Genomic DNA, 15,975 nt, shown 5'->3' with positions numbered 1-15,975 from the left:
CACCAAGACTATCATCATCGAGTTGACCAATACATAACCTACCCGGTTTAAATACATATCCTCGTATAAATACAGGTAAAGAAGAACGAAAGCTTAGAGTCTTCGAGGCCGATAGAAATTCAACCCTCCTTGGATTTATGGTAGTTGACTAATACAGAAGTAGATAAACTCTTTTCTTATATAAGGCGATCAGACACTTCCAGTATAGTGTCATGGCTGCGTCTAGATACCTCTGATAGCGCTAATAAATGACAGGGATTATCATCCTTCAACAAGAAATTTAAGCTTAACTCGTGATGTTACGCGCCGTCGGGGTGATTGTCCATCCGTCATTCCCACCTTAAACTGCGTTTCGAGTACTCGTGATATACAAAGACGCAGTAATTTCACAACTTTATTTCTTCCAAACTACTTCCTATTCTGAATGTGCTATCCCTCAATAGAGTAAGCGTATCATTGCGATGGATGCAGAAAGATTAAAGCAGCTAGAGCAAGCAGAAGAAGAATTACGTGTGAGTATCGAGCGCTGCAATTAGATCACCGACATATCGTGGTGTAACATTTTATAGAGATCATGACTAATATAAATTTTAGCGACGGCGTGAACGCGGTAAGCTCGCGCAGCGCGCGTTTCGGAAGCGCCAGAATAATACTACACGGGATAAACATGACGAAACCCGGAGATTAAAAGAAGCCATCTCAAAAATTGTCCGCGTTGCTCGACATGACGATCGTCCCGAGCTGGTCGAAGCGATCCGCGAAGCAGCTGAAATGACTGGCTTAGACAAACAGGCTATTGCTAAACTCTACGATGATGAGGAGGGCAATCAAACAAAACGCACTGCAAAGACGTCTCAACCTTCACCAGACTCGAGGCATCTTTTACCAGCGGAAAGAGTGCCATCAACGGAATTGAGTACTAACGCACAAGAGATACCCCTGAGCATCGGTACCCGGGCAGGTTGGATTTTAAAAACTCAGGACCCTGTCCCGCTTGGAAGAGGCAGTGACGTAAGGCGGACGAGCACAAGATTGGACTACGGGATGTGGTTTGATACATCTCGATTCATAAGGGCAGAGCAACCTCCTTCAGACATCATCCCGTATCTCGGTAAAGGGAAGAACACCTTCGCCGGTCGATTATTCTGGACTTGTGGGGAGCTTCTGCTAGAACAATGCCGAAGAGTTGAGATGTATGAGCATACAAACCCGAAGCTAGCTGGTGAAGCCAAACGGGTAATCTGGAATATGGTTCAACACTCGAAACCCCTACATAACATTCGATATATTATAGCTTTGGCGGAAGCACGTCGGGAATTCCGCGACCGCGGATACATCGAAGGGAATAACCCCGCCGGGGAAATCGATTCGGCATTCATTTTACAGGAACAAGTCATGAATGACTATAAAGCAAAGGGAAAGGACGTCGCTGTATGGTTATCTCCGATGGCTGTGGAGCTGGAACTTCGCAAATGCCTAAGCCCCGAATCATCCAGGCAACTCGATCGTGTCCTGCAATTAGGGGATTCCAACCAAGTGGAATCCCCTCTTCTCGATATGATACAGTCGCTTATCTGGAAACTAGCAGCAACTTATATCTGCTTTGGGGATGGACCTCGTTGGCGCACTGATCATGTTTTGGCCATATTGAGTGGAAGTACCACTATGCTTGAAGAGAATCCACTGTTACGACTTGCGAATGCCATGTAAAAAGAAATTGCCCGGCAGCTACCAGAAACCAAGATGATTGTGTTAATTGACAAGGACCCGGGGTTGTCACGGGCATTGTCTAAGACCGAAAAAAAAAAAAAAAAAAAAAAAAACCTCAACAATTACAAGACCTTGAATTCAAAGTGTAGAGATGGGCTGTTGGCTGGACTTCAGATATTATTTTTTCCTTCGTTGGTGATGTCTTATTGTGCTATCACGAAGAGCCTCAACACGTTCAAGATCTTTAGACATGTATCTGAGTGATTTAGGTAGCCACACGGGATGCGAGAGTGCGTAGCGGCTTGCATAGGCTTTCTGGAACTCTTGCCCCCAAATTTCCTCTATTCCCTGCAAGCAGTGAAAAACGTTTGAACCGACTTCCGTGTCGATAATATCCTTTTGGTATCTGGTCAAATTCTTCAAGACATAATCAGCGACAGATGTGTGATCTCTAGCCTCAGGTCGGCCGATACCGATGGATATGCGCGACCACCATGTACCGGGAGAACTTGGAGGTTTTATGCTTGCATTGACACTTTTAACGCCATTATGACCCCGATGACTTGAGTACCATGGTCGAACTTTCACATGGCCGAATTGCGACTCTAGATCATCGTGAACTAGTACCAAGCTTAGCTGTGATGGCTCTAGCTGGTGGGTTTGCAGCATCTCTTTCCAAGTCTTAGCAACCCAAGGACCTGAGACATTCATCTGGGTTGGGCTCTGAACCATGGTAAGGTATCCAGGATCCGTCGAGGCCAAGCAGGATTTCCCTCCATATCGTTCAGACTTGAATGGCGGCTGACTCGAACTAAGGAACTTCTGTAATGCAGCAAGTGCAAAATGGCCGGTGGAATGAAGGCATTCGTAATATGGTGCTTGGTTGCCTAAGCTGATAAGTAAGAAATGAGGATTGAACATGTCTTGGGCCAGTTAGGTCCGTCCCTGGTGAGTTTCAAGAGTTGGGTAAAAATATTGAAAGAGTTTAGATAGACAGAGTTTAGACTAGGCTCGTACTTTGTATGAGGTATGTATGGTTGGTTGGAATTATGAATTATTTCAATAACAGCTTCACAACTTCTCATTCCCATTGGTGAAGAATAAAATTAGGTAAAGATGGATACGATCTTATCGGGTATCTATCAGTGGACGAAGGGATTATAGCGGGGTACCGAATCTATCTATATCAGGCCGATACAAAGTACAGTGCGAAAACTACCTAAGGGGACATGATATAATGCGACAAGCAGCACGCGGCATAATGTTGGATTGGCGGGCTGGCGGGGTGCCGACTAGCCGTATCTGTGGCGCAGCTAGATTCACTGACGTACATAGGATTGATGGACCTCTGTTTCCATCATGTTGCTCAGCCACTTGCCAGCCTGTGACCAATTGTCACCTAAACCCAACCAAAGTTAACCAAAGCCAACCAAATCAACCTACAAACACGATTTGGATTCGCCAATCCTTCTTACAATTCCACCTCCCCTTTTTAATATTACGTTGACGATTTCCGATTCTTTTTATTTTTCTTCATTTTCATTTCATTCCATTCCCACGAACATTTACACCGTAAACCGTGTATCCGAATTCCAATTATTCATTTATTGCCCAAAACAAGCAAATAGGTAGTATAAGACAGACTGAAGCAAAGTCGCAAACATGTCGTGGGCAGGTATGAACCTCGAATTATTATTTCAGGCGTTAAGCTGTGGGGGAATTGACTAGAGGTCTATCTAACTAACCATTTGATCCTCACAGGGTTCAAGAAAAATGTGAACCGTGCGACAACCCAGGTGATGATGAAGACGGGCCATGTCGAAAAGACAAACGATCGCGATTACGAGGTCGAGGAGCGACGGTTTCGGACAATGGAAGCTGCTTCATTACGTCTCCAAAAGGAGGCAAGAGGATACTTAGATTCGATACGAGGTGAGTGAATGAAAGACCTACCAAATTGAGATGATGCGACACGACATAAACAGTATCCTAATAATCTCCGCAGCGATGACAGCCTCTCAAATGCGTATAGCCGAGACGATAGATGCATTCTATGGCGATGCCGGAGCTAAGGACGGTGTTAGCAGAAGCTACAAGCAAGCGGTGGAAGATCTGGATTCGGAAACCATAAAGGCGCTAGATGGCCCATACAGGTATGAAGCCATAGAGGGGGGGAAACGACTCTCGGAGCACGGAGCTAACTCTTACCAGAACAACAGTCCTAGAACCTATCACAAGGTTCTGTTCATATTTCCCCGATGTTAACGAATGTAGGGTTTCCGGTACTATCCACATCATATTCACAGCTAACGTCGATCTCATCTAGGCATCAAGAAGCGCGGCCACAAGCTGCTAGATTACGATGCCCTACGAGCCAAAGTCAAGAAACTAGCCGAGAAGCCCGATAAGGATGTCACAAAACTTCCGCGCACAGAGAAGGAGATGGAAATTGCCAAGGCCGCCTACGAGCAGCTCAACGAGCAACTCTCTACCGAACTACCCCAACTAATCGACCTTCGAGTACCTTACCTCGACCCCAGCTTCGAGGCCCTCGTCAAAATCCAGCTTCGGTTCTGCGCCGAGGCTTATAGTAGAATGGCTCAAGTTCAACAGTACCTAGACGCGGACACTAGGGAGCAGTACGCCCAAGGTCAACTGGACTCGAGAGTAGAGCAGGTGTTGCAAGAGATTCGGGAACTCAGTATCAGCGGCACGGTATAGCGGAACTGCGGTTGAGAACGAATACGCGGAGTCAAAAAACGAATACACTAGGTACACATACACATACGCACGCACAACCAAAAAAAGGCTTTCATTAGGCGTAAGTGGTTTTGGTCTGGTACGGGCTGGCATTTTCATAGGTTAGGGCACGCTGTTTTTGTTTGTTTTTTTCTTGGGACGAGCAACCGCGACATGATTCACGGGTTCATGGTAGATCCCCCGAGGTGGACGGACGGTCTTACGCGAACAGCAGCCGAGAGAGTATTTCTGATAGTAGATTTGGTTTTACGACTCTTCGAGGAGATGATACGATACGGCTTTGTGTTCCTTATTACTCAACATCACATTAGGATAGCACATAGCAACCTTGTATTTCTATGAGGCCCCCTTTTCTACCATTCTATCGGAATTGTTTTTTTAGTTATTATGCGAGATATTTTTCAGTATAAAGTCTTTAATCCGAGAGTGCCTTTTGACCTCTAGGTCAGATCACTCATATTCTTGAGGCTAGTTACACCTACTATTCGTACCATTACGATGATGTTATAGAAAACTAAAACAGCTCTATAGAGGTGTCGAGCTTAGATACCTCCTCTCAGTCACTTTTGGTTGTTGGGAATAATAGAAAGGCATGATCAACATGGTATTATATTCCGTCATGAGAAAACTGCCTAAGGTACCTGTGATTCAATGTTCGACAGGTATACAATTCCAGGAGCATATGTAGAATAATCGTTGACAACAAGAATTGAACAATATATACGTTTCTTCTCTGCATATACAGCATGGGAACCACGGTCCCAGTGATAGAGTCCTATATACTTCTTATCGTCCGGCCGGAGCGCAACCTATAACTTCTAAATACAATTTTGTCTAAGCTAAAGCGTTCACAGTCCCTCCCCCTTTTTTTACCACCAAATCTACCTACCTACTCAACCCACACAACAGCACTCAGCCCATCCTCTTGCTGCGGAGTGCCGGGCGTCGCGATTTTCAGGTTAGCCACGAGGTCGCCTAGCTTACCTGTCTTGGGGTCGCGCGCGATGATGGCCACGTTGCTGCTCGTCTGTCCGCCGACGGCGACCAGGTCGCCGGCCTTGTTGATCGAGAACGTGCGCGGGAACCAGGCGTGCGCGGGCGTGGCCTCGACGAACTGGATAGCGCCCGACCTGGCGTCGATGCTGTACGTGGCGAGCGAGTCGTTCTGGGGCCCGAACGTCTCGTCGGCGCGGTTGGCCGCGTACAGGAAGTTGCCCGCGACCCGGACCTCGGCGGCCTTGGAGCCGTTGGGGGGCGCGCTACCCGCCGCGTACGTGGATAGCGTCTGGGTCCTGTTTAGGGAGAGGCACCCTTCGTCGGTGTAGGCCACCTTCCAGGCCGAGACCGAGTTGCCCAGCTCGTTCACGGTGTACAGCATCCGGCCGGCTGTGCGGCCGAGGTCGGGCGACCCCCACCACGCGCCGTGGCGCGGCCCGTCGCCTGCGCCTGCGACGCCCGGCTCGCACGCAGTCAGGCCGCCCGTCTTGGCGTCGATCCTGAAGATGCGGATCAGGTCCGCGCCCAAGTCGGGGACGATGAGAAATCTTCCCGTCGGGTCCAGCTGAGCGGCGTGTGGGTGAGGCGCGTTCTGTCGCGCGTTTGGCCCGGGCGCGGACATGTTGAACTTGGACTGCGCCATGACGGTCGAAGCACTGGAAAGAGGCAGCTTGTATCTCGTCAAGGTTGACGGGTCACTAAGACAAAGGTTAGTTCTGACCTCGACGATGGAGTTATGGATAGTCTCTTACTATTCGACTGTAGCGAAGAAGCCCTTTCCATTCTCACCCCCGTAGGGCGTGCCGTGCACGCTAGCACCGGCAGTGGAAGCACTTCCTGTCTGCTTCAAGCTGCCGTCCGACGCTACAGAGTAAGAGGCAAGTACACCACTGCCGAACCAGTCCTCATCAACGCAATATACTACTCTCGAGTCCACGTGCAGCCATGCGGGCAATCGTCCACAACCCGACACGGATGATTTGTTGACTAGCGTGGCATTGCTGCCGCGCCCAGTGAAAGAGAGCGAGAAGATCTTGCCCGTATAGTGCGATGCGAGTAGATTGGCTGCCAACACCTCTGGTGCTAAGCCTAGGGTTCCTAGGAGCAACGTCTTGAGGAATGCCATGGTGGATGGACTATGTCTCGCAATGTAGCAAGAGAGGGCGTCGGTCGGGCAAATGAAAAGACCAACGAAAGTGAAAGAAACAGATTAAAGATTATAATTTTTGAAAAAGCGAACCGACTATGTCTGTCTTTGAGATAACAGACAGACTCAGATTGCGAACTGGGAGCATTAGGACTCAAGGGGTACAGGTAAAACGTGTCATTCATAGCGTACAGGCTCAAAAGGTCGTATGGTAGTCTGGGGCAGTCTGGGGCAAATCGTTGCAAACAGATTGCTACTAGGAAAACCAGGCCGTCGAGTTGCTTCCGCGAGCGCAAATGGAAACGATTCGGAACATCGTCCCGATTGTGCAACGTTCCGGATGGGAGGAATTGCTCTCGGCAGGGGGGTTTGAGGCTAATTGGCCTGGTACGTCGTCTGAATAGTCAACCCTAGCTTAATTAAAAGACCCCGGTGAAGCGATCTCGTTGGTTAGATAGCATTACATCCTACGTCCAATGTGACGATGCCCCCAGAGAACACCCCACACTCCACGGGGCGATCCCGGAGGCACGGTCCTGCGTCCTGATGGACAGAGAGCACATGGTAATTACGGCGTCTAATTACTGCTTTCCCATTCTTCTAATACGGGCGCGCAATACGCGGCTGGCGCTTAGGAATTGTACCCTCTTGGCGGGAGATTATGCATCCCAACTTGGAGTTGATAGACGCGTGACCTGGTATTTTTTCCCAGAGACCCCTGGATATGCTGCATATTGGACTGCGTATGGTCCCATAGTAAGATGAGCATTGACGACATTGAGTTTATCTCGTAGCTCCTAGCCCTAGAATCGGCAATTGACACCGTCTTGGCCGTCCGCCTGCCATCGAGGGGACTTAACAATATGGCGCATGACGCTCCGTAGAACCATATGTTGAGGGACAGGGGTTTAAAACTTCAATTTAAGCGTATCGTAGATGTCAGCCTCTCCAAACCTGAGTTGCCGAGCTTAGACGCTCGAATACTCATAATTAATGACACAGATCCCGAGGAATCAACGAAGGACCTTGAGTATTGAACCGTCAAGAGAATAGAATACGCATATATCAGGTGCATTTTCAGCAATAAGCGGCTGTTTGATCTGTACCCCAGAATGTGGAGGTGTTTAAAATCTAGACGCGCGCTTTCGTCGCTGTGCTTCATTAGCTGTTATATATTAATGAACCAGATTTCATATAGGCTGTAAATTGTATTGTGATACTTGTAAACTAAACTGGCAAGCCGAGAAGATCGCCACGATCCCACTGGCGTGGGTACAGCATGTCTGATTCGGATCAAGATTCCTACATCTCGGCTTCTCTGACTGAAAAATTCGAGTGTTTAGTCGGCCATTCCCCGGGGACATCCACCTGGAGAGCCTCCCAACTCCCGAGGATGACGGCCAAGGATTTTCGATATTAAGTATCGGACCATTTAGCCCTATATCTTCGTCGACATTGCATCCGCTATAAGTAAAGTACCTACCTAGGTATGGATAGAAATCTGTGATAAAGTTGTGGAGTCGTTCGACAGGTCGTTCGAGTGCTGCTGGGATTCTACCAACGGAATTGGCCGAGTCGAGAGTATATCAATCTCTGGAAGATCAGAGATTCGGGACGTTCGTTACAGGGCTCCCTGAAAGCATTGGTGGCATCTTCATAATACTCATCATCTTCATAGAACTACCGCCAGGATGCATTCGGCAGCGGCCTTCTGCCTCGGGCTCGTGGCTAGCCTTGCTCAGGCAGCCGCTATTGCCAAGCATGCTGCTCTAGAAGACTGCCTCTCGAGCAGTAAGACAGTTGTAGATGCGATTGGTTCGGAGGACTACAACCGCGACATCACACCCTTCAACAAACGGCTAGAATTTACGCCTGCGGCCATCGCCGTACCAACGACGGCGGAACAAATCCAATCCGCCATAGCATGCGGTTCGAGACTGGGCTACAAAGTCACCGCGAAATGTGGAGGGCATAGCTATGCATCTCTGGGTCTCGGCGGAGAGGACGGCCACCTTATCATCGAGCTAGATCGCATGAACTCGGTCAAGCTTGACAAGGAGACAAATATCGCGACTGTTGACTCAGGTGCGAGGCTGGGCCATTTGGCAGCGGAGCTCTATGAACAAGGAAATCGTGCTATATCCCATGGAACATGCCCAGGGTAAGTCCAGTCGTCACCGAAAATGATAGCCAGAACTAACCGACTTAGCGTTGGCATCTCCGGTCACATCCTCCACGGCGGCTTCGGTTTGAGCTCTCACTCGCGTGGTTTGGCATTGGACTGGGTGGTTGGAATGAACGTTGCATTGGCAAATGGATCGCTCGTCCATACGTCGGCAACAGAGAACAAGGACATCTATTGGGGATTGCTAGGCGCGGGCTCAAATTTCGGTGTCGTCACAAGCTATGAGCTGAAGACTTTTGAGCCTCCGGCAAATGTTACGTGGTTTGTGGTGAACTTGCCGTTGAAGAAGAATACTTCCGTTGCTGCTTTGGAGGCGATAGAAGACTACACCCTGAATACCATGCCGGCTGAACTGAACATGCGGCTCTTTGCTACGCGCCAATTCACCCAGCTGGAGGGTATATACCAGGGAAATAAGACAGACCTCCAGGATGCGCTGGCGCCATTATTGAACAAGCTAGGTGCATCCATAGCGCAAGCTCAGACGACCACTTGGATCAAGGGCCTTGAACACTTCGCTACTATGAAGCTTAATCAGACATATCCATACACGCAAGTGGTAAGTAAGCTTATCCGGCAAGATCGACGAATTAACTAACTCAGCCATAGCAAGAAAACTTTTACGGCAAGGGCTTAGAGCTGAAGGGGTTGAGCGGAACCGCGGCAAAGAACTTCGCCGACTATTGGCTGGACGTTGCCAAGAAGGAGACAGCTCGGTGGTATATCCAGCTGGACCTTCAAGGAGGCAAGAACTCTGCGGTGTGGAAAGCCGACCCCGAATTGACGTCGTATGCGCACCGCGACAAGCTGTACATCCTCCAATTCTACATGACGACGACAAGCGGTGCGCCGGACAAGGCTTTCAAGTTCGTCAACGACTGGGCGCAGACCACGATCGCGCCCATGGCCTCGGACGACTGGGGAATGTACTTCAACTACCCAGACACGAACCTCAACCGCACGAGGGCGCAAGAGATGTACTGGGGTAAGAACCTCGCCAGGTTACAGCAGCTTAAGGCGGAACTCGACCCCAAGGAACTATTCTATTACCCAGTGTCGATTAGCCCCGCAGAGAAGCCCGAGGGCTTGTAGCGTGGGATGCTGGGCGAGTAGGTGGGGGAACATTTCGCATGTGACGAAGATAGATGAGCGATATAAGCTGTGAAAGTCTGTCGATGTCATTTCTAGATACCTCACAGGTACCTCATAAACCTGATAAACGTAGAATGAGAATGAGAATGAAACGATTTTGAACAAACAGCCACTTCTTGACATATCGTGATTGGATAAATCCGAAGATCTAAACCGCTTTTGAACCAGGTACACGGAGACACTGTGTGGCTTGCTTTTTTACTCTTTTAAGTCTCAAGTCTCAAGTACCGATGAACATAGGGTTAGGTACATACCTCTAGCTTCATTACAACTCAACCTTACTAATAGTTTCAACCGTCTGTTATATTTAATTTCTTATTCGCATTTATACTATGAACTCTATAGAGACTGAACGGATTACGTATCCCATGCGACGAAATAATACCAATTTTGATCCCTTTCTTAGATTCAAGGAAACTTGGAAACGCTCACTCCTAGAAAACAGTTCAACTTTGCCCCATGAGTTCCCGAATTACTACCTCTCTAACCCGGAGTGTTTAGTGAGCACAGCGACAGTGAAATCTTTTTGCATAGGTTCGACACCCCTTATCAACTACCACGGTGGAATGCTAACTAACCAATACTTACAGGCACTGGTGCATCTATATTCTTGCGCTCATTACTTCCCGCGATAGCCGCGGCTAAACATGAAGTCATTCTTGTCACTTGTTTCTGGGCGCGTGGTCCCACTCTAGACGCGTTGAGGGAAACACTGGAAAAGCTCGCTGAATATCGCCGTGAGCTCATCCGTAGCATTCGTTCAACTAATACAGGGCTAGACGCATTGCCACCTTTAAAAATACGAATATGCTTCTCATCGAGGTCCCTGTTTCAAAAGCTATTCCACCCATCCTCGAAGGATGGGTACGTGTATCCCCCTTCGACGTGGCCGGCACGATTGGGTTTACCAAGTCAGGAGGTTTTAGAGGCCGGGCTCATCGATTTACGAGTGAAAAGCTTGTTCTTTTTGCCCTTTAGCGTGATGCATCCTAAATTCCTTATCGTTGACCGCGAGAGAGCCTGGCTTCCTAGTTGTAATGTGAGTTGGGAGGATTGGTTTGAAGGGTGTGTCGAAGTGGCCGGTGACGCAGTGACCACCTTGGTCGAGTTTTACCGACATGTATGGGACAAGCAACTTGAGAGCCATCTTCCCGACGGAGATGGGTTGAGTCCCGATCATCCTCAGCCTCTAACACTAGCTGAGTCCGTGCAAGTATCGACGTCGCGAAATCATCCTAGTACTTTGGAAAACTTTGTATCGGATATTGAGACCCCGGCGATTCTTCTGCCGTCTTCTCATCACTGTAATCCAAGGTTCGATTTAATCCCGTGGCACAATCATCCACCGCCGCCGTCGACGCCCCTCAATACAGCTGTATTGCAACTCCTATATATGGCAGAGCATACTGTTTATATGCAAACCCCAAACTTGACATCTGCGATGGTAATTGACAAGCTTTTAGAGGCTTTAGAACGAGGAGTCAACGTCACTATCGTAACTAACGCGCGACTAATGCTTCTAGAGCAGCTTGTCACAGCCGGAACTACGACGTCTCGCTGCCTTAATTCACTCATTAGTAGATATAAAAGGCTCAAATCACAGAATTCTCTATCTACCAGTAACGACAATCCGGAGAACTCAAGCATGGCTGTTGATATCGAAGCGCAGCAACCTCAATTAGGGGTCTTAAATGTCTATTATTATCGCCCCAACTCTGAAGGCCAGACTAACGTAATGGCCAGTGAGCCGGTACAATCACATCTTAAATTAACTATCATAGATACTCAATATGTTGTCCTTGGATCTGGAAACGTAAGCAAACCCCCAGGATGGATCTAGACCCCCTTGATAAAATCTGGAAACACTCTGATTGCGCCGCGCAACCTTTGACAAGTCTTCAATTTTTGCATGGCACAAACTTGGGTAACTGACTGTGGAAATAAGCTAACGTGACGCTTTATAGATGGATCGCGCAAGTTGGTTTACTAGTCAAGAGCTAGGTATATTGTTCCACTCGAAAGACTTTGCGACGGCATTAGAAAATGCTGTTTTTGGTATACTTGATAGTAGGCGAGAATCGGTTTTCCTCTCGGACGAGTTAAGAGATTAGAAGATCCTACTGTCGCGAGGTTATCCAATAGGGTTACTGAACAGTTCTCACAGCTGCCTCGTGACATCAGTGGCAAACGTGAAACTCCAGTAAGGGACTTCCACAACTAGGTTGGTCCTGGCTGGGAATCAAGCCTCTTTTTACATAGTACATTCACTACACCCCAGCACCCATGCTTTCCAGGAAGTCTTTTCTGTGGGATATCCACAAACTAACCACGTAAGGAAGACGGCAAAAGCTGGAGCTAGGATTCCCCACGCCAAAGGCGCTTAGAATAGTTTTTAGGCGGCTTTCCCGTCATCTAGCTGTCCACCTAGGTAGATGAGGTCGCAATTAGGACGAGTCTCACAGTGTCTTGGCTCTTGAAAAACCATGTGAAAAAGTTGCATGATACTGTTGGAACTGTAAACATTGGTTTTGGGAACCTCGGTTAAAAATTCCAAACTAACTGCATCGTCGGCTTTCTGCATCTTTTTTAAAGTTTCTCGGTCAGTGCTTTCGGTATCAATACGCATACGCATACGGTAGAGAGAAGAGACATTTTGTCGATATTCAACGGCAGCATGAAACAAATAGGCCGCGCTACGTATGGGGCTGATGGCGTTAAAGCTAGCTTATATGGGTTGACCGAGGCACAAAATAGATAGTATCTGTAGAATATATGTGGCGTTCTGTATCTAGCCCTTACCGACAAACGCCGCCGTTACCCAAGCACAGCAGACGGCAAACGGGCAGACGGCAAGTCAAATTCCCATCAATAGCCTTGGCCAAGTTAGCCATTGCTATTCGTCAGGTTCCGATAAGTAACTGCTGCGTCACAGCATTGGCACGCGGACAGAAACAAGCTTCTAGGATAGGATCAACGACTTCCCGTTGCGATAGAATTCCAAAGGCGCTGAAATACTGATAATACTAACGGACTGATAACCCCCCCCCCCCCCCCCCCCCCCCCCCCCAACGTATCAGCTTCTTGTTGGGAAAAGCGGCAGCTAATCTTACTGGCTGGTCGATAGAAGCAGAGCTGATGTCAGATTTTCAGAAAACTCCCGTCGGCAGCCTACCTATGTCACATCACTTCCTCCATCGGTGAACCATATGAGAGAGAGAGAGAGCCTTATCGGGGTACCTTGGTTCGCCCCGGCGTTAGCTCCCGTCCCTGTCCCGTTTAGTATCTCGTTGCTACTGATATTTCTCGCATGCATACCGATGATATGTAACCCTACCCCTTATCTGACTGCCCGATCGCTGATCACTAGGTAGATAGGAGGTAGTTGGTATTTATTGTATAATATATATAATACGATACATGTAGGTGGTTAGCGGTCCGGTCCCAGCAGCCAGTCACATTCACTAGTTCAAAATCCCTGCGTGTCAATAAATCCCCCAGGTCAAGCCTAGAACCAAGGCGCCGGATTCGGCTTGGCGCATAATATCTTCTCACTGTTCCTGTTAAAAGGCCGCATAGCTAATACTATGTACTGGTGGGAAATCCTTCCTTCGTCATTCCAGCTTTTTGGCGTTTTTTTCTTTCTTTTTTTCCCTCCCCCTTCTGCATTTTGCCAATCGACGTGACTGGTTGATTAGATCTCTTAATCAGATAGCCCGCTTGGGATTGACTTGCCTTGCCTTGCCATCGCAAGAATCAATTTGATTTCCTTTTCTTTTTTTTTATCTTATAAGCTGCCTCCTATGGACTTCGTGCAAGAGTTCTTCTCTCTTCTTCTCAAAGGAATCTTCGGCCGTCTTAGCACTATCTCTAGCACTACCTCCTGGCTCCTTGCTCGCTGAAAGTCTTTAGTGCTCGCTCCACAGAAGGGGAGTCGGTGATACTCGTCTCACCATGGCATCTTCGGGTGTCGACTATCCCGCCGGCCCGGCCCCCGCGTATGCGGCTGGAATCGGGAATTCTTCCGATGCGGAGAAGATAGCTCTCGGTCGGCAGGAGAGCCGGATCGAATCCCTCGCCATGGTCGGTGAGACGGACGAAACACATCGCAAGTTGAAGGCTCGTCACATCCAGTTAATCGGCATTGGCGGCACGATCGGCACGGCTCTCTATGTCCAGATCGGCGAAGCTCTGCTGCAAGGTGGTCCGGGAAGTCTGTTCATTGCTTTCTCGATATGGTGTACCGTCATCCTCGCCGTGACCATGAGTTTAGCAGAGATGGTGTCGTACCTGCCCATCTCCTCGCCGTTCATCCGCTTCGCCGGTCGCTACGTGGACGAATCCCTGGGTTTTGCTGCCGGTTGGAATTTCTTCGTCTTCGAGGCTATGCTTGTGCCATTCGAAGTAACAGCATGCAACCTCGTCATCCATTTTTGGAGTGATATCGTGCCGGCAGGTGCCATAATTGCAATTGTCATTGTGCTTTATGCCCTGATCAACCTTCTCGCCGTCGAGTGGTACGGGGAATCGGAATTCTGGGCTGCTCTCGGTAAAGTGTTACTTATCGTCGGGTTGATTATATTTACCTTCATCGTTATGCTTGGTGGAAATCCTCTGCACGATCGATTCGGCTTTCGATATTGGTACGAGCCCGGATCATTCGCCGAATATTACACGACTGGCTCCCTCGGCCGTTTCCAAGGTTTCATGCAATGCTTTATCCGGGCGGCTTTCACGATTGCCGGCCCGGATTATGTCTCCATGGCCGCCGGAGAGGCCGAAAACCCTCGCGTGGTGTTGCCCAAAGCTTTCAACGCCGTGTTCTATCGCCTGACCACGTTCTTCATGCTTGGATCTTTATGCGTGGGGATCCTAGTTCCGTACAACGACGCCGAACTGACCCAGGCATATGAAAATTCCGCTCCCGGAGCAGCAGCTTCGCCGTACGTTGTCGCGATGAATCGATTGAACATCCCAGTCCTACCGCACATAGTCAACGCCATGGTCTTGACCGCAGCCTTCTCCGCTGGCAACAGTTACGTATACTGCGCGTCGAGATCGCTCTACGGTCTCGCCCTCGAGGGTAAGGCGCCCAAATTTTTCACCAGGTGCACGAATAAGGGCGTTCCTATCTACTGCGTGGCGTTGGTATTGTTGATAGCTTTGCTGGCGTTTCTCCAAGTAAGCGAGAACGCCGCCGTGGTGCTTAACTGGTTTGTAAGCTTGGTAACAGCATCTCAACTCATCAATTTCAGCGTCATGTGCGTTACCTACATCTGGTTCCACCGCGCCTTGGAGGCGCAGGGCATCAGTCGTGACTCCTTGCCTTACAAGGGGTTTTTACAGCCTTATGCGGCTTATTACGCTTTGTTCGCGACCTTTGTCATGACCTTCATAGGGGGCTACGCTGTTTTCCTACCTGGCGAGTGGGATATTGCAACTTTCTTGTTCTCGTAAGTAAAGCATCCTTAATCCCTCACCGACAAATCACGGCTGATAGTTGTATTAGTTACATCATGGTAGCGGTCTTCCCAGTTCTCTTCATTGGCTGGAAGCTGGTTCACAAGACGCGCCATCGTAGGCCGTACGAAGTAAATTTGCTCAGAGACGTAGCCGCAATTGAAGATTACACCAACAAGTTCGTCCCGTCACCACCCAGGTATGTTCCCCCTTATGTTTACGCATCACAGATCTCATCTAATAATTATAGGAACGCTTTTGATAAATGGTTCAATTGGCTGTTTAGCTGAAAAGACGTATCCTGTCGTATGGGAAACCATCTGATGAATATCAGGTAAGGTAGGTACGCAATAGACATAGAAACGATCTCGTATCCTGTCGTTCAGGTATAACCAAATAAAACACATCCTGCTAGGCAGCTACAATTCACAAACTATCTCTGCTGTGTCATATATGTAAATATGCTTGGTGTAGAACTTTACTAAATAAGAATATGATTGAGCAAGAAAAAAAGTCATGATTTCGCTTTCGCTATCCTGGTTCCAAACGCTACCCTAGCAACCTTCCA

At 48.6% G+C, this 15,975-nt stretch overlaps 7 protein-coding genes across 7 annotated transcripts; 5 read left to right on the top strand and 2 right to left on the bottom strand.

The window, feature by feature from the left end:
- The first annotated feature begins 229 nt into the window (after positions 1-229).
- Positions 230-1,799, top strand: F4812DRAFT_245454 (uncharacterized protein). Its single transcript, XM_047930683.1, has 2 exons — positions 230-512; positions 595-1,799. The coding sequence occupies exons 1-2, from the start codon at positions 462-464 to the stop codon at positions 1,708-1,710; spliced, it is 1,167 nt and encodes a 388-aa protein (XP_047785697.1). The 5' UTR covers positions 230-461; the 3' UTR covers positions 1,711-1,799.
- Positions 1,800-2,837, bottom strand: F4812DRAFT_245452 (peptidyl-tRNA hydrolase). The gene has a single exon (XM_047930682.1). It carries the CDS (start codon positions 2,629-2,631, stop codon positions 1,888-1,890), a length of 744 nt encoding a protein of 247 aa, XP_047785696.1. The 5' UTR covers positions 2,632-2,837; the 3' UTR covers positions 1,800-1,887.
- A 260-nt stretch (positions 2,838-3,097) lies between these two features.
- On the top strand, positions 3,098-5,108 carry F4812DRAFT_446747 (BAR domain-containing protein). The gene is made up of 5 exons (XM_047935673.1): positions 3,098-3,385; positions 3,472-3,642; positions 3,716-3,863; positions 3,922-3,980; positions 4,037-5,108. Exons 1-5 carry the CDS (start codon positions 3,373-3,375, stop codon positions 4,429-4,431), a joined length of 786 nt encoding a protein of 261 aa, XP_047785695.1. The 5' UTR covers positions 3,098-3,372; the 3' UTR covers positions 4,432-5,108.
- F4812DRAFT_245358 (3-carboxy-cis,cis-mucoante lactonizing enzyme) lies at positions 5,086-6,706 on the bottom strand. The gene is made up of 2 exons (XM_047930679.1): positions 6,219-6,706; positions 5,086-6,164 (listed from the first exon to the last, which is right to left on the bottom strand). The coding sequence occupies exons 1-2, from the start codon at positions 6,590-6,592 to the stop codon at positions 5,360-5,362; spliced, it is 1,179 nt and encodes a 392-aa protein (XP_047785694.1). The 5' UTR covers positions 6,593-6,706; the 3' UTR covers positions 5,086-5,359.
- A 1,303-nt stretch (positions 6,707-8,009) lies between these two features.
- F4812DRAFT_245434 (putative glucooligosaccharide oxidase) lies at positions 8,010-10,035 on the top strand. Its single transcript, XM_047930681.1, has 4 exons — positions 8,010-8,229; positions 8,292-8,774; positions 8,823-9,357; positions 9,408-10,035. Exons 2-4 carry the CDS (start codon positions 8,305-8,307, stop codon positions 9,888-9,890), a joined length of 1,488 nt encoding a protein of 495 aa, XP_047785693.1. The 5' UTR covers positions 8,010-8,229; positions 8,292-8,304; the 3' UTR covers positions 9,891-10,035.
- A 145-nt stretch (positions 10,036-10,180) lies between these two features.
- F4812DRAFT_245370 (phospholipase D/nuclease) lies at positions 10,181-12,202 on the top strand. Its single transcript, XM_047930680.1, has 3 exons — positions 10,181-10,484; positions 10,541-11,763; positions 11,915-12,202. The coding sequence occupies exons 1-3, from the start codon at positions 10,283-10,285 to the stop codon at positions 12,059-12,061; spliced, it is 1,572 nt and encodes a 523-aa protein (XP_047785692.1). The 5' UTR covers positions 10,181-10,282; the 3' UTR covers positions 12,062-12,202.
- A 1,409-nt stretch (positions 12,203-13,611) lies between these two features.
- F4812DRAFT_245233 (amino acid permease/ SLC12A domain-containing protein) lies at positions 13,612-15,894 on the top strand. The gene is made up of 3 exons (XM_047930678.1): positions 13,612-15,400; positions 15,457-15,606; positions 15,658-15,894. The coding sequence occupies exons 1-3, from the start codon at positions 13,902-13,904 to the stop codon at positions 15,695-15,697; spliced, it is 1,689 nt and encodes a 562-aa protein (XP_047785691.1). The 5' UTR covers positions 13,612-13,901; the 3' UTR covers positions 15,698-15,894.
- Positions 15,895-15,975: the final 81 nt, after the last annotated feature.

Source organism: Daldinia caldariorum, assembly GCF_022478825.1.
Source record: "Daldinia caldariorum strain CBS 122874 unplaced genomic scaffold F4812scaffold_27, whole genome shotgun sequence".
NCBI lineage: Eukaryota > Fungi > Ascomycota > Sordariomycetes > Xylariales > Hypoxylaceae > Daldinia > Daldinia caldariorum.
Note: the sequence above shows the minus strand (reverse complement) of the source record. Positions and strands in the feature narration are given on the sequence as shown.

Coding starts and splice junctions, on each gene's coding strand:
- F4812DRAFT_245358 (XM_047930679.1), bottom strand. CDS start 6,592: ATGGCATTCCTCAAGACGTTGCTCCTAGGAACCCTAGGCTTAGCACCA. Junction 6,165..6,218: donor TTCTTCGCTACAGTCGAATA/GTAAGAGACTAT, acceptor CCTTTGTCTTAG/TGACCCGTCAACCTTGACGA.
- F4812DRAFT_245370 (XM_047930680.1), top strand. CDS start 10,283: ATGAACTCTATAGAGACTGAACGGATTACGTATCCCATGCGACGAAAT. Junction 10,485..10,540: donor AGTGAAATCTTTTTGCATAG/GTTCGACACCCC, acceptor CAATACTTACAG/GCACTGGTGCATCTATATTC. Junction 11,764..11,914: donor TTGTCCTTGGATCTGGAAAC/GTAAGCAAACCC, acceptor GACGCTTTATAG/ATGGATCGCGCAAGTTGGTT.
- F4812DRAFT_245452 (XM_047930682.1), bottom strand. CDS start 2,631: ATGTTCAATCCTCATTTCTTACTTATCAGCTTAGGCAACCAAGCACCA.
- F4812DRAFT_245434 (XM_047930681.1), top strand. CDS start 8,305: ATGCATTCGGCAGCGGCCTTCTGCCTCGGGCTCGTGGCTAGCCTTGCT. Junction 8,775..8,822: donor TCCCATGGAACATGCCCAGG/GTAAGTCCAGTC, acceptor TAACCGACTTAG/CGTTGGCATCTCCGGTCACA. Junction 9,358..9,407: donor CATATCCATACACGCAAGTG/GTAAGTAAGCTT, acceptor ACTCAGCCATAG/CAAGAAAACTTTTACGGCAA.
- F4812DRAFT_245233 (XM_047930678.1), top strand. CDS start 13,902: ATGGCATCTTCGGGTGTCGACTATCCCGCCGGCCCGGCCCCCGCGTAT. Junction 15,401..15,456: donor ATTGCAACTTTCTTGTTCTC/GTAAGTAAAGCA, acceptor TAGTTGTATTAG/TTACATCATGGTAGCGGTCT. Junction 15,607..15,657: donor TTCGTCCCGTCACCACCCAG/GTATGTTCCCCC, acceptor TAATAATTATAG/GAACGCTTTTGATAAATGGT.
- F4812DRAFT_245454 (XM_047930683.1), top strand. CDS start 462: ATGGATGCAGAAAGATTAAAGCAGCTAGAGCAAGCAGAAGAAGAATTA. Junction 513..594: donor AAGCAGAAGAAGAATTACGT/GTGAGTATCGAG, acceptor TATAAATTTTAG/CGACGGCGTGAACGCGGTAA.
- F4812DRAFT_446747 (XM_047935673.1), top strand. Junction 3,643..3,715: donor ATACTTAGATTCGATACGAG/GTGAGTGAATGA, acceptor TAATCTCCGCAG/CGATGACAGCCTCTCAAATG. Junction 3,864..3,921: donor GCGCTAGATGGCCCATACAG/GTATGAAGCCAT, acceptor AACTCTTACCAG/AACAACAGTCCTAGAACCTA.